We start from the raw sequence: 15,273 nt of genomic DNA, 5'->3' as shown, positions 1-15,273 counted from the left end.
GCTATATACAGGGAGTACCAGTACCAGATCTATGTGGAGCTATATACAGGAAGTACCAGTACCAGATCTATGTGGAGCTATAGACAGGGAGTACCAGATCTATGTGGAGCTATATACAGGGAGTACCAGTACCAGATCTATGTGGAGCTATATACAGGGAGTACCAGTACCAGATCTATGTGTAGCTATATACAGGGAGTACCAGTACCAGATCAATGTGGAGCTATATACAGGGAGTACCAGTACCAGATCTATGTGGAGCTATATACAGGGAGTACCAGTATCAGATCAATGTGGAGCTATATACAGGCAGTACCAGTACCAGATCTATGTGGAGCTATATACAGGGAGTACCAGTACCAGATCAATGTGGAGCTATATACAGGGAGTACCAGTATCAGATCTATGTGGAGCTATATACAGGCAGTACCAGTACCAGATCTATGTGGAGCTATATACAGGGAGTACCAGTATCAGATCTATGTGGAGCTATATACAGGCAGTACCAGTACCAGATCTATGTGGAGCTATATACAGGGAGTACCAGATCTATGTGGAGCTATATACAGGGAGTACCAGATCTATGTTGAGCTATATACAGGGAGTACCAGTACCAGATCAATGTGGAGCTATATACAGGGAGTACCAGTACCAGATCAATGTGGAGCTATATACAGGGAGTACCAGTACCAGATCTATGTGGAGCTATATACAGGGAGTACCAGTACCAGATCTATGTGGAGCTATATACAGGGAGTACCAGATCTATGTTGAGCTATATACAGGGAGTACCAGTACCAGATCAATGTGGAGCTATATATAGGGAGTACCAGATCTATGTGGAGCTATATACAGGGAGTACCAGTACCAGATCAATGTGGAGCTATATACAGGGAGTACCAGATCTATGTGGAGCTATATATAGAGAGTACCAGTACCAGATCTATGTGGAGCTATATACAGGAAGTACCAGTACCAGATCTATGTGGAGCTATAGACAGGGAGTACCAGATCTATGTGGTGCTATATACAGGGAGTACCAGTACCAGATCTATGTGGAGCTATATACAGAGAGTACCAGTACCAGATCTATGTGGAGCTATATACAGGAAGTACCAGTACCAGATCTATGTGGAGCTATATACAGGGAGTACCAGATCTATGTGGAGCTATATACAGGAAGTACCAGTACCAGATCTATGTGGAGCTATAGACAGGGAGTACCAGATCTATGTGTAGCTATATACAGGGAGTACCAGTACCAGATCTTTGTGGAGCTATATACAGGGAGTACCAGTACCAGATCTATGTGGAGCTATATACAGGGAGTACCAGTACCAGATCAATGTGGAGCTATATACAGGGAGTACCAGTACCAGATCAATGTGGAGCTATATACAGGGAGTACCAGTACCAGATCAATGTGGAGCTATATACAGAGAGTACCAGTACCAGATCTATGTGGAGCTATATACAGAGAGTACCAGTACCAGATCTATGTGGAGCTATATACAGGGAGTACCAGTACCAGATCAATGTGGAGCTATATACAGGGAGTACCAGATCTATGTGGAGTTATATACAGGGAGTACCAGTACCAGATCTATGTGGAGCTATATACAGGGAGTACCAGTACCAGATCAATGTGGAGCTATATACAGGGAGTACCAGTACCAGATCAATGTGGAGCTATACACAGGGAGTACCAGTACCAGATCAATGTGGAGCTATATACAGGGAGTACCAGTACCATATCTATGTGGAGCTATATACAGAGAGTACCAGTACCAGATCTATGTGGAGCTATATACAGAGAGTACCAGTACCAGATCTATGTGGAGCTATATACAGGGAGTACCAGTACCAGATCAATGTGGAGCTATATACAGGGAGTACCAGTACCAGATCAATGTGCAGGGGTACGAGGTATTTGAGCTAGATATGTACATAAAGGCAGGGTGAAGTGACTAGGCATCAGGATAGATAATAATAAGAGTAAGAATAAAGAACAGAGTAACAGCATACAAAACATTAGGATCACCTGCTCTGACCAGGTGAATCCAGTTGAAAGCTATGATCCCTCCACTTCAATCAGTGTAGATGAAGAGGAGGAGACCAGTTAAAGAAGGATTTTTAAGCATTGAGACATGGATTGTTTATGTGTGACATTCAGAGGGAGAATGGGCAAGAAAAAAAATATTGAAGTGCCTTTGATGGGTATGGTAGTAGGTGCCAGGTGCACTGGTTTGAGTGTGTCCAGAACTGCAATGCTGCTGGGGTTTTCACACTCAACAGTTTCCTGTGTGTCTCAAGAATGGCCCACCACCCAAAGGACATCCAGACAACTTGACACAACTGTGGGAAGCATTGGAGTCTACATGGGCCTGCATCCCTGTGGAACGCTTTCGACATCTTGTACATTCCATGCCCCGGTGAATTGAGGCGGTTTTGAGGGCAAAGGGGGGGGGACTCAATGTTATGAAGGTGTTCCTAATGCTTTGTAAACTTTGCGTATGATGAGTTTAAAAGTGTGCGTGTGTATTTATGTTGTGTCGGTATGTGTGTGTGTGTATGTGAGTGTGTGTGTGTTTTGTGTGAGAGGGTCAATGTAGTGTGTGTGTCTGTATATATATACAGTGCCTTGCGAAAGTATTCGGCCCCCTTGAACTTTGCGACCTTTTTCCACATTTCAGGCTTCAAACATAAAGATATAAAACTGTATTGTTTTGTGAAGAATCAACAACAAGTGGGACACAATCATGAAGTGGAACGACATTTATTGGATATTTCAAACTGTTTTAACAAATCAAAAACTGAAAAATTGGGCGTGCAAAATTATTCAACCCCCTTAAGTTAATACTTTGTAGCGCCACCTTTTGCTGCGATTACAGCTGTAAGTCGCTTGGGGTATGTCTCTATCAGTTTTGCACATCGAGAGACTGACATTTTTTCCCATTCCTCCTTGCAAAACAGCTCGAGCTCAGTTAGGTTGGATGGAGAGCATTTGTGAACAGCAGTTTTCAGTTCTTTCCACAGATTCTCGATTGGATTCAGGTCTGGACTTTGACTTGGCCATTCTAACACCTGGATATGTTTATTTTTGAACCATTCCATTGTAGATTTTGCAATGCACCTTTTGCATTGTTGCCAAAAAGGTCAATTTTGGTTTCATCTGACCAGAGCACCTTCTTCCACATGTTTGGTGTGTCTCCCAGGTGGCTTGTGGCAAACTTTAAACAACACTTTTTATGGATATCTTTAAGAAATGGCTTTCTTCTTGCCGCTCTTCCATAAAGGCCAGATTTGTGCAATATACGACTTATTGTTGTCCTATGGACAGAGTCTCCCACCTCAGCTGTAGATCTCTGCAGTTCATCCAGAGTGATCATGGGCCTCTTGGCTGCATCTCTGATCAGTCTTCTCCTTGTATGAGCTGAAAGTTTAGAGGGACGGCCAGGTCTTGGTAGATTTGCAGTGGTCTGATACTCCTTCCATTTCAATATTATCGCTTGCACAGTGCTCCTTGGGATGTTTAAAGCTTGGGAAATATTTTTGTATCCAAATCCGGCTTTAAACTTCTTCACAGCAGTATCTCGGACCTGCCTGGTGTGTTCCTTGTTCTTCATGATGCTCTCTGCGCTTTTAACGGACCTCTGAGACTATCACAGTGCAGGTGCATTTATACGGAGACTTGATTACACACAGGAGGATTGTATTTATCATCATTAGTCATTTAGGTCAACATTGGATCATTCAGAGATCCTCACTGAACTTCTGGAGAGAGTTTGCTGCCCTGAAAGTAAAGGGGCTGAATAATTTTGCACGCCCAATTTTTCAGTTTTTGATTTGTTAAAAAAGTTTGAAATATCCAATAAATGTCGTTCCACTTCATGATTGTGTCCCACTTGTTGTTGATTCTTCACAAAAAAATACAGTTTTATATCTTTATGTTTGAAGCCTGAAATGTGGCAAAAGGTCGCAAAGTTCAAGGGGGCCGAATACTTTCGCAAGGCACTGTATATAGTCTTGTGAGTGTGCATAGAGGCAGCACAAGATGGGGTCAGTGAAAAGAGTCTGGGTAACCATTTAATTAACTATTTAGCAGTCTTATGGCTTGGGGGTAAAAGCTGTCTCGAAGCCTGTTGGCCGATGCGTCGGTACCGTTTGCCGGACGGTAGCAGAGAGTACAGTCTATGGCTACCCTTTAGTGAGTATACATTTCAGTACTTGGCTTTGATGAAGTTGGAAAAACGCAGGTTCTGACAAATGTCCCACTTCCTCAGGTGCAGTGCCACAACCAGACTGGTTACTGCTGGTGCTCTACTCCAGATGGGAAACCTGTCAGTGGGACCTCTGTCCTGCACCTCAGACCCAACTGCACAGGTGAGACAAGAGTTTAGACCCAAACGGCCAGCGGGAAATAGTTGTGAATTAGCATCTATCAAGCCACCCATTAAACAGATCTTCACCCAGCCCTCTTTGTAGTATGTTGTGTTGTGCCATGAGTCATTTGTCTGAAATTACACAGATGACTGATCTGGAGTCAGCCCAAAGAGGTGAGAATTCACCTGACTGACACGCATAAGTACTGTACTGTATATCAATCAATAGTGCTCCACTGACACTAATATAAAGACTCACTCAAACACTGCCACACACGTATCTACTCTGGTACAGGCTTTTATCACAGTCACTTTGGTCCTTGAAAAGTTCTTGTCTCTGTGGACACAGGTGAGGGTGGTCCCTCCCGGCCCACCGCCGACCCTAGCAGGACCAAGTCTGTAGCAGGTGAGAGGAGTGGACTTGGAGAATAACCGTTGAACATGCTTTTAAGTCTAGCACTAGGCTTAATCTGTCTCTGGGAAACCGTCCCGTAATGATGGACATTTTCAGAATGATACCACCATATTGTTTGTTTACACTAATATCACTATATTTCCTGTACAGGAATCACCGCTCCTCCGCTCTGGGTGACCATCCGGTTGAACTCTGACCCCAAAGGGAATCGTTCTGTAAAACGCCCTACAGGTAAGGAGTTTTTCTTTTTATGAGCTTTCATAGCTATCACTTCTGTGAGATAATGATTAGTGTGTGTGCGTACATTCGTGCTTCCACAGACAGTCCTCAGACGTGTGAGAGGGAGAGAGCAGCGTTGATGGCCAAGGTGCATGTTCTGTGGCAGGAGGAGCGCTTCATCCCAAAATGCAGTGCAGACGGGCGCTACAGCCCCATCCAGTGCCACGTCACCACGGGGTACTGCTGGTGTGTCCGGGTAGACACAGGACGGCCTCTACCAGGCACCTCTGCCAGGTATGGCCTCGAACAAGGCACCTAGTGGATAGAGAAATGTGGCTAACGCTTTATTTTACAGCCTGATAATTACCAGGTAGTTACATAGGAATGACTTGTACCAGTTTAACTTGGCATAACAATAAAGTTTAACTAAATGCATACTACACTCCCATGACACGCACAGTCCGCTATCAGAACTCTCCCATTCCACACTTTACTAAACTGATCAATGCACCCCATGTAGCCCAGGAGCCTAAGAAATGCCTACCGAAGAACTCAAACACGGAGTATACAAAACATTAAGAATACCTGCTCTTTCCATGACATAGACTGTCCAAATCAAATTGTATTGGTCACATACAGGTGTTTAGCAGATGTTATTGCGGGTGTAGTGAAATGCTTGTGTTTCTAGCTCTGACAGTGCAGTAATATCTAACAAGTAATATCTAACCATTTCACAACATATGCCCGATACACACAAATCTAAGTAACGAATGGAATTAAGAATGTATAAATATATAGACGAGCAATGTCAGAGCGGCGTAGACTAAGATACAGTAGAATAGAATACAGTATATACATATCAAATCAAACTTTATTTGCCACGTGCGCCAAATACAACGAGTGTAGACTTTACCGTGAAATGCTTACTGACAAGCCCTTAACCAACAGTGTAGACCTTACCGTGAAATGCTTACTTACAAGCCCTTAACCAACAGTGTAGACCTTACCGTGAAATGCTTACTTACAATCCCTTAACCAACAGTGTAGACCTTACCGTGAAATGCTTACTTACAAGCCCTTAACCAACAGTGTAGACTTTACCGTGAAATGCTTACTTACAAGCCCTTAACCAACAGTGTAGACTTTACCGTGAAATGCTTACTTACAAGCCCTTAACCAACAGTGTAGACTTTACCGTGAAATCTTACTTACAAGCCCTTAACCAACAGTGTAGACTTTACCGTGAAATGCTTACTGACAAGCCCTTAACCATCAGTGTAGACTTTACCGTGAAATGCTTACTGACAAGCCCTTAACCAACAGTGTAGACTTTACCGTGAAATGCTTACTTACAATCCCTTAACCAACAGTGTAGACTTTACCGTGAAATGCTTACTGACAAGCCCTTAACCAACAGTGTAGACTTTACCGTGAAATGCTTACTTACAAGCCCTTAACCAACAGTGTAGACTTTACCGTGAAATGCTTACTTACAAGCCCTTAACCAACAGTGTAGACTTTACCGTGAAATCTTACTTACAAGCCCTTAACCAACAGTGTAGACTTTACCGTGAAATGCTTACTGACAAGCCCTTAACCAACAGTGTAGACTTTACCGTGAAATGCTTACTGACAAGCCCTTAACCAACAGTGTAGACTTTACCGTGAAATGCTTACTTACAAGCCCTTAAACAGCAGTGTAGACTACCGTGAAATGCTTACTGACAAGCCCTTAACCAACAGTGTAGACTTTACCGTGAAATGCTTACTGACAAGCCCTTAACCAACAGTGTAGACTTTACCGTGAAATGCTTACTGACAAGCCCTTAACCAACAGTGTAGACTTTACCGTGAAATGCTTACTTACAAGCCCTTAACCAACAGTGTAGACTTTACCGTGAAATGCTTATTGACAAGCCCTTAACTAACAGTGTAGACTTTACCGTGAAATGCTTACTGACAAGCCCTTAACCAACAGTGTAGACTTTACCGTGAAATGCTTACTTACAAGCCCTTAACCAACAGTGTAGACTTTACCGTGAAATGCTTACTGACAAGCCCTTAACCAACAGTGTAGACTTTACCGTGAAATGCTTACTTACAAGCCCTTAACCAGCAGTGTAGACTACCGTGAAATGCTTACTGACAAGCCCTTAACCAACAGTGTAGACTTTACCGTGAAATGCTTACTGACAAGCCCTTAACCAACAGTGTAGACTTTACCGTGAAATGCTTACTTACAAGCCCTTAACCAACAGTGTAGACTTTACCGTGAAATGCTTACTGACAAGCCCTTAACCAACAGTGTAGACTTTACCGTGAAATGCTTACTGACAAGCCCTTAACCAACAGTGTAGACTTTACCGTGAAATGCTTACTTACAAGCCCTTAACCAACAGTGTAGACTTTACCGTGAAATGCTTACTGACAAGCCCTTAACCAGCAGTGTAGACTTTACCGTGAAATGCTTACTTACAAGCCCTTAACCAACAGTGTAGACTTTACCGTGAAATGCTTACTGACAAGCCCTTAACCAACAGTGTAGACTTTACTGTGAAATGCTTACTTACAAGCCCTTAACCAACAGTGTAGACTTTACTGTGAAATGCTTACTGACAAGCCCTTAACCAACAGTGTAGACTTTACCGTGAAATGCTTACTTACAAGCCCTTAACCAACAGTGTAGACTTTACTGTGAAATGCTTACTGACAAGCCCTTAACCAGCAGTGTAGACTTTACTGTGAAATGCTTACTGACAAGCCCTTAACCAACAGTGTAGACTTTACTGTGAAATGCTTACTTACAAGCCCTTAACCAACAGTGTAGACTTTACTGTGAAATGCTTACTTACAAGCCCTTAACCAACAGTGTAGACTTTACTGTGAAATGCTTACTGACAAGCCCTTAACCAACAGTGTAGACTTTACCGTGAAATCTTACTTACAAGCCCTTAACCAACAGTGTAGACTTTACCGTGAAATGCTTACTGACAAGCCCTTAACCAACAGTGTAGACCTTACCGTGAAATGCTTACTGACAAGCCCTTAACCAACAGTGTAGACTTTACCGTGAAATGCTTACTGACAAGCCCTTAACCAACAGTGTAGACTTTACCGTGAAATGCTTACTTACAAGCCCTTAACCAACAGTGTAGACTTTACCGTGAAATGCTTACTGACAAGCCCTTAACCAGCAGTGTAGACTTTACCGTGAAATGCTTACTTACAAGCCCTTAACCAGCAGTGTAGACTACCGTGAAATGCTTACTGACAAGCCCTTAACCAACAGTGTAGACTTTACCGTGAAATGCTTACTGACAAGCCCTTAACCAACAGTGTAGACTTTACCGTGAAATGCTTACTGACAAGCCCTTAACCAACAGTGTAGACTTTACCGTGAAATGCTTACTTACAAGCCCTTAACCAACAGTGTAGACTTTACCGTGAAATGCTTATTGACAAGCCCTTAACTAACAGTGTAGACTTTACCGTGAAATGCTTACTGACAAGCCCTTAACCAACAGTGTAGACTTTACCGTGAAATGCTTACTTACAAGCCCTTAACCAACAGTGTAGACTTTACCGTGAAATGCTTACTGACAAGCCCTTAACCAACAGTGTAGACTTTACCGTGAAATGCTTACTTACAAGCCCTTAACCAGCAGTGTAGACTACCGTGAAATGCTTACTGACAAGCCCTTAACCAACAGTGTAGACTTTACCGTGAAATGCTTACTGACAAGCCCTTAACCAACAGTGTAGACTTTACCGTGAAATGCTTACTTACAAGCCCTTAACCAACAGTGTAGACTTTACCGTGAAATGCTTACTGACAAGCCCTTAACCAACAGTGTAGACTTTACCGTGAAATGCTTACTGACAAGCCCTTAACCAACAGTGTAGACTTTACCGTGAAATGCTTACTTACAAGCCCTTAACCAACAGTGTAGACTTTACCGTGAAATGCTTACTGACAAGCCCTTAACCAGCAGTGTAGACTTTACCGTGAAATGCTTACTTACAAGCCCTTAACCAACAGTGTAGACTTTACCGTGAAATGCTTACTGACAAGCCCTTAACCAGCAGTGTAGACTTTACCGTGAAATGCTTACTTACAAGCCCTTAACCAGCAGTGTAGACTACCGTGAAATGCTTACTGACAAGCCCTTAACCAACAGTGTAGACTTTACCGTGAAATGCTTACTGACAAGCCCTTAACCAACAGTGTAGACTTTACCGTGAAATGCTTACTGACAAGCCCTTAACCAACAGTGTAGACTTTACCGTGAAATGCTTACTTACAAGCCCTTAACCAACAGTGTAGACTTTACCGTGAAATGCTTATTGACAAGCCCTTAACTAACAGTGTAGACTTTACCGTGAAATGCTTACTGACAAGCCCTTAACCAACAGTGTAGACTTTACCGTGAAATGCTTACTTACAAGCCCTTAACCAACAGTGTAGACTTTACCGTGAAATGCTTACTGACAAGCCCTTAACCAACAGTGTAGACTTTACCGTGAAATGCTTACTTACAAGCCCTTAACCAGCAGTGTAGACTACCGTGAAATGCTTACTGACAAGCCCTTAACCAACAGTGTAGACTTTACCGTGAAATGCTTACTGACAAGCCCTTAACCAACAGTGTAGACTTTACCGTGAAATGCTTACTTACAAGCCCTTAACCAACAGTGTAGACTTTACCGTGAAATGCTTACTGACAAGCCCTTAACCAACAGTGTAGACTTTACCGTGAAATGCTTACTGACAAGCCCTTAACCAACAGTGTAGACTTTACCGTGAAATGCTTACTTACAAGCCCTTAACCAACAGTGTAGACTTTACCGTGAAATGCTTACTGACAAGCCCTTAACCAGCAGTGTAGACTTTACCGTGAAATGCTTACTTACAAGCCCTTAACCAACAGTGTAGACTTTACCGTGAAATGCTTACTGACAAGCCCTTAACCAACAGTGTAGACTTTACTGTGAAATGCTTACTTACAAGCCCTTAACCAACAGTGTAGACTTTACTGTGAAATGCTTACTGACAAGCCCTTAACCAACAGTGTAGACTTTACCGTGAAATGCTTACTTACAAGCCCTTAACCAACAGTGTAGACTTTACTGTGAAATGCTTACTGACAAGCCCTTAACCAGCAGTGTAGACTTTACTGTGAAATGCTTACTGACAAGCCCTTAACCAACAGTGTAGACTTTACTGTGAAATGCTTACTTACAAGCCCTTAACCAACAGTGTAGACTTTACTGTGAAATGCTTACTTACAAGCCCTTAACCAACAGTGTAGACTTTACTGTGAAATGCTTACTGACAAGCCCTTAACCAACAGTGTAGACTTTACCGTGAAATCTTACTTACAAGCCCTTAACCAACAGTGTAGACTTTACCGTGAAATGCTTACTGACAAGCCCTTAACCAACAGTGTAGACCTTACCGTGAAATGCTTACTGACAAGCCCTTAACCAACAGTGTAGACTTTACCGTGAAATGCTTACTGACAAGCCCTTAACCAACAGTGTAGACTTTACCGTGAAATGCTTACTTACAAGCCCTTAACCAACAGTGTAGACTTTACCGTGAAATGCTTACTGACAAGCCCTTAACCAGCAGTGTAGACTTTACCGTGAAATGCTTACTTACAAGCCCTTAACCAACAGTGTAGACTTTACTGTGAAATGCTTACTGACAAGCCCTTAACCAACAGTGTAGACTTTACCGTGAAATGCTTACTGACAAGCCCTTAACCAACAGTGTAGACTTTACTGTGAAATGCTTACTTACAAGCCCTTAACCAACAGTGTAGACTTTACTGTGAAATGCTTACTGACAAGCCCTTAACCAACAGTGTAGACTTTACCGTGAAATGCTTACTTACAAGCCCTTAACCAACAGTGTAGACTTTACTGTGAAATGCTTACTGACAAGCCCTTAACCAACAGTGTAGACTTTACTGTGAAATGCTTACTGACAAGCCCTTAACCAACAGTGTAGACTTTACTGTGAAATGCTTACTTACAAGCCCTTAACCAACAGTGTAGACTTTACTGTGAAATTCTTACTTACAAGCCCTTAACCAACAGTGTAGACTTTACTGTGAAATGCTTACTGACAAGCCCTTAACCAACAGTGTAGACTTTACCGTGAAATCTTACTTACAAGCCCTTAACCAACAGTGTAGACTTTACCGTGAAATGCTTACTGACAAGCCCTTAACCAACAGTGTAGACCTTACCGTGAAATGCTTACTGACAAGCCCTTAACCAACAGTGTAGACTTTACCGTGAAATGCTTACTGACAAGCCCTTAACCAACAGTGTAGACTTTACCGTGAAATGCTTACTTACAAGCCCTTAACCAGCAGTGTAGACTTTACCGTGAAATGCTTACTGACAAGCCCTTAACCAACAGTGTAGACTTTACCGTGAAATGCTTACTGACAAGCCCTTAACCAACAGTGTAGACTTTACCGTGAAATGCTTACTGACAAGCCCTTAACCAACAGTGTAGACTTTACCGTGAAATGCTTACTGACAAGCCCTTAACCAACAGTGTAGACTTTACCGTGAAATGCTTACTGACAAGCCCTTAACCAGCAGTGTAGACTTTACCGTGAAATGCTTACTTACAAGCCCTTAACCAACAGTGTAGACTTTACTGTGAAATGCTTACTGACAAGCCCTTAACCAACAGTGTAGACTTTACCGTGAAATGCTTACTGACAAGCCCTTAACCAACAGTGTAGACTTTACCGTGAAATGCTTACTGACAAGCCCTTAACCAGCAGTGTAGACTTTACTGTGAAATGCTTACTGACAAGCCCTTAACCAGCAGTGTAGACTTTACCGTGAAATGCTTACTGACAAGCCCTTAACCAACAGTGTAGACTTTACTGTGAAATGCTTACTTACAAGCCCTTAACCAACAGTGTAGACTTTACTGTGAAATGCTTACTTACAAGCCCTTAACCAACAGTGTAGACTTTACTGTGAAATGCTTACTGACAAGCCCTTAACCAACAGTGTAGACTTTACCGTGAAATCTTACTTACAAGCCCTTAACCAACAGTGTAGACTTTACCGTGAAATGCTTACTGACAAGCCCTTAACCAACAGTGTAGACCTTACCGTGAAATGCTTACTGACAAGCCCTTAACCAACAGTGTAGACTTTACCGTGAAATTCTTACTTACAAGCCCTTAACCAACAGTGTAGACTTTACTGTGAAATGCTTACTGACAAGCCCTTAACCAACAGTGTAGACTTTACCGTGAAATCTTACTTACAAGCCCTTAACCAACAGTGTAGACTTTACCGTGAAATGCTTACTGACAAGCCCTTAACCAACAGTGTAGACCTTACCGTGAAATGCTTACTGACAAGCCCTTAACCAACAGTGTAGACTTTACCGTGAAATGCTTACTGACAAGCCCTTAACCAACAGTGTAGACTTTACTGTGAAATGCTTACTTACAAGCCCTTAACCAACAGTGTAGACTTTACTGTGAAATGCTTACTGACAAGCCCTTAACCAACAGTGTAGACTTTACCGTGAAATGCTTACTTACAAGCCCTTAACCAACAGTGTAGACTTTACTGTGAAATGCTTACTGACAAGCCCTTAACCAACAGTGTAGACTTTACTGTGAAATGCTTACTGACAAGCCCTTAACCAACAGTGTAGACTTTACTGTGAAATGCTTACTTACAAGCCCTTAACCAACAGTGTAGACTTTACTGTGAAATTCTTACTTACAAGCCCTTAACCAACAGTGTAGACTTTACTGTGAAATGCTTACTGACAAGCCCTTAACCAACAGTGTAGACTTTACCGTGAAATCTTACTTACAAGCCCTTAACCAACAGTGTAGACTTTACCGTGAAATGCTTACTGACAAGCCCTTAACCAACAGTGTAGACCTTACCGTGAAATGCTTACTGACAAGCCCTTAACCAACAGTGTAGACTTTACCGTGAAATGCTTACTGACAAGCCCTTAACCAACAGTGTAGACTTTACCGTGAAATGCTTACTTACAAGCCCTTAACCAGCAGTGTAGACTTTACCGTGAAATGCTTACTGACAAGCCCTTAACCAACAGTGTAGACTTTACCGTGAAATGCTTACTGACAAGCCCTTAACCAACAGTGTAGACTTTACCGTGAAATGCTTACTGACAAGCCCTTAACCAACAGTGTAGACTTTACCGTGAAATGCTTACTGACAAGCCCTTAACCAACAGTGTAGACTTTACCGTGAAATGCTTACTGACAAGCCCTTAACCAGCAGTGTAGACTTTACCGTGAAATGCTTACTTACAAGCCCTTAACCAACAGTGTAGACTTTACTGTGAAATGCTTACTGACAAGCCCTTAACCAACAGTGTAGACTTTACCGTGAAATGCTTACTGACAAGCCCTTAACCAACAGTGTAGACTTTACCGTGAAATGCTTACTGACAAGCCCTTAACCAGCAGTGTAGACTTTACTGTGAAATGCTTACTGACAAGCCCTTAACCAGCAGTGTAGACTTTACCGTGAAATGCTTACTGACAAGCCCTTAACCAACAGTGTAGACTTTACTGTGAAATGCTTACTTACAAGCCCTTAACCAACAGTGTAGACTTTACTGTGAAATGCTTACTTACAAGCCCTTAACCAACAGTGTAGACTTTACTGTGAAATGCTTACTGACAAGCCCTTAACCAACAGTGTAGACTTTACCGTGAAATCTTACTTACAAGCCCTTAACCAACAGTGTAGACTTTACCGTGAAATGCTTACTGACAAGCCCTTAACCAACAGTGTAGACCTTACCGTGAAATGCTTACTGACAAGCCCTTAACCAACAGTGTAGACTTTACCGTGAAATGCTTACTGACAAGCCCTTAACCAACAGTGTAGACTTTACCGTGAAATGCTTACTTACAAGCCCTTAACCAGCAGTGTAGACTTTACCGTGAAATGCTTACTGACAAGCCCTTAACCAACAGTGTAGACTTTACCGTGAAATGCTTACTGACAAGCCCTTAACCAACAGTGTAGACTTTACCGTGAAATGCTTACTGACAAGCCCTTAACCAACAGTGTAGACTTTACCGTGAAATGCTTACTGACAAGCCCTTAACCAGCAGTGTAGACTTTACCGTGAAATGCTTACTTACAAGCCCTTAACCAACAGTGTAGACTTTACTGTGAAATGCTTACTGACAAGCCCTTAACCAACAGTGTAGACTTTACCGTGAAATGCTTACTGACAAGCCCTTAACCAACAGTGTAGACTTTACCGTGAAATGCTTACTTACAAGCCCTTAACCAACAGTGTAGACTTTACTGTGAAATGCTTACTGACAAGCCCTTAACCAGCAGTGTAGACTTTACCGTGAAATGCTTACTGACAAGCCCTTAACCAACAGTGTAGACTTTACTGTGAAATGCTTACTTACAAGCCCTTAACCAACAGTGTAGACTTTACTGTGAAATGCTTACTTACAAGCCCTTAACCAACAGTGTAGACTTTACTGTGAAATGCTTACTGACAAGCCCTTAACCAACAGTGTAGACTTTACTGTGAAATGCTTACTGACAAGCCCTTAACCAACAGTGTAGACTTTACTGTGAAATGCTTACTTACAAGCCCTTAACCAACAGTGTAGACTTTACTGTGAAATGCTTACTTACAAGCCCTTAACCAACAGTGTAGACTTTACTGTGAAATGCTTACTGACAAGCCCTTAACCAACAGTGTAGACTTTACTGTGAAATGCTTACTGACAAGCCCTTAACCAACAGTGTAGACTTTACCGTGAAATGCTTACTGACAAGCCCTTAACCAACAGTGTAGACTTTACCGTGAAATGCTTACTGACAAGCCCTTAACCAGCAGTGTAGACTTTACCGTGAAATGCTTACTTACAAGCCCTTAACCAACAGTGTAGACTTTACTGTGAAATGCTTACTGACAAGCCCTTAACCAACAGTGTAGACTTTACCGTGAAATGCTTACTGACAAGCCCTTAACCAACAGTGTAGACTTTACCGTGAAATGCTTACTGACAAGCCCTTAACCAACAGTGTAGACTTTACCGTGAAATGCTTACTGACAAGCCCTTAACCAGCAGTGTAGACTTTACTGTGAAATGCTTACTGACAAGCCCTTAACCAGCAGTGTAGACTTTACCGTGAAATGCTTACTGACAAGCCCTTAACCAACAGTGTAGACTTTACTGTGAAATGCTT

At 42.3% G+C, this 15,273-nt stretch overlaps 1 protein-coding gene across 2 annotated transcripts in view; it reads left to right on the top strand.

The window, feature by feature from the left end:
* Positions 1-15,273, top strand: part of LOC110507587 (SPARC-related modular calcium-binding protein 1-like) — a 37,742-nt gene that overhangs the window by 14,552 nt on the left and 7,917 nt on the right. For both annotated transcript variants that reach the window (XM_021587666.2, XM_036964949.1), the window contains exons 4-7: positions 4,284-4,383; positions 4,732-4,788; positions 4,948-5,028; positions 5,118-5,310. In XM_021587666.2, the coding sequence (XP_021443341.2) occupies positions 4,284-4,383; positions 4,732-4,788; positions 4,948-5,028; positions 5,118-5,310 (431 nt within the window). The remainder of the gene's footprint in view (positions 1-4,283; positions 4,384-4,731; positions 4,789-4,947; positions 5,029-5,117; positions 5,311-15,273) is intronic.

Source organism: Oncorhynchus mykiss, chromosome 27 (genome assembly GCF_013265735.2).
Source record: "Oncorhynchus mykiss isolate Arlee chromosome 27, USDA_OmykA_1.1, whole genome shotgun sequence".
In the NCBI taxonomy this organism is placed as follows: domain Eukaryota; kingdom Metazoa; phylum Chordata; class Actinopteri; order Salmoniformes; family Salmonidae; genus Oncorhynchus; species Oncorhynchus mykiss.
This window is presented reverse-complemented; position numbering and strand designations above follow the sequence as displayed.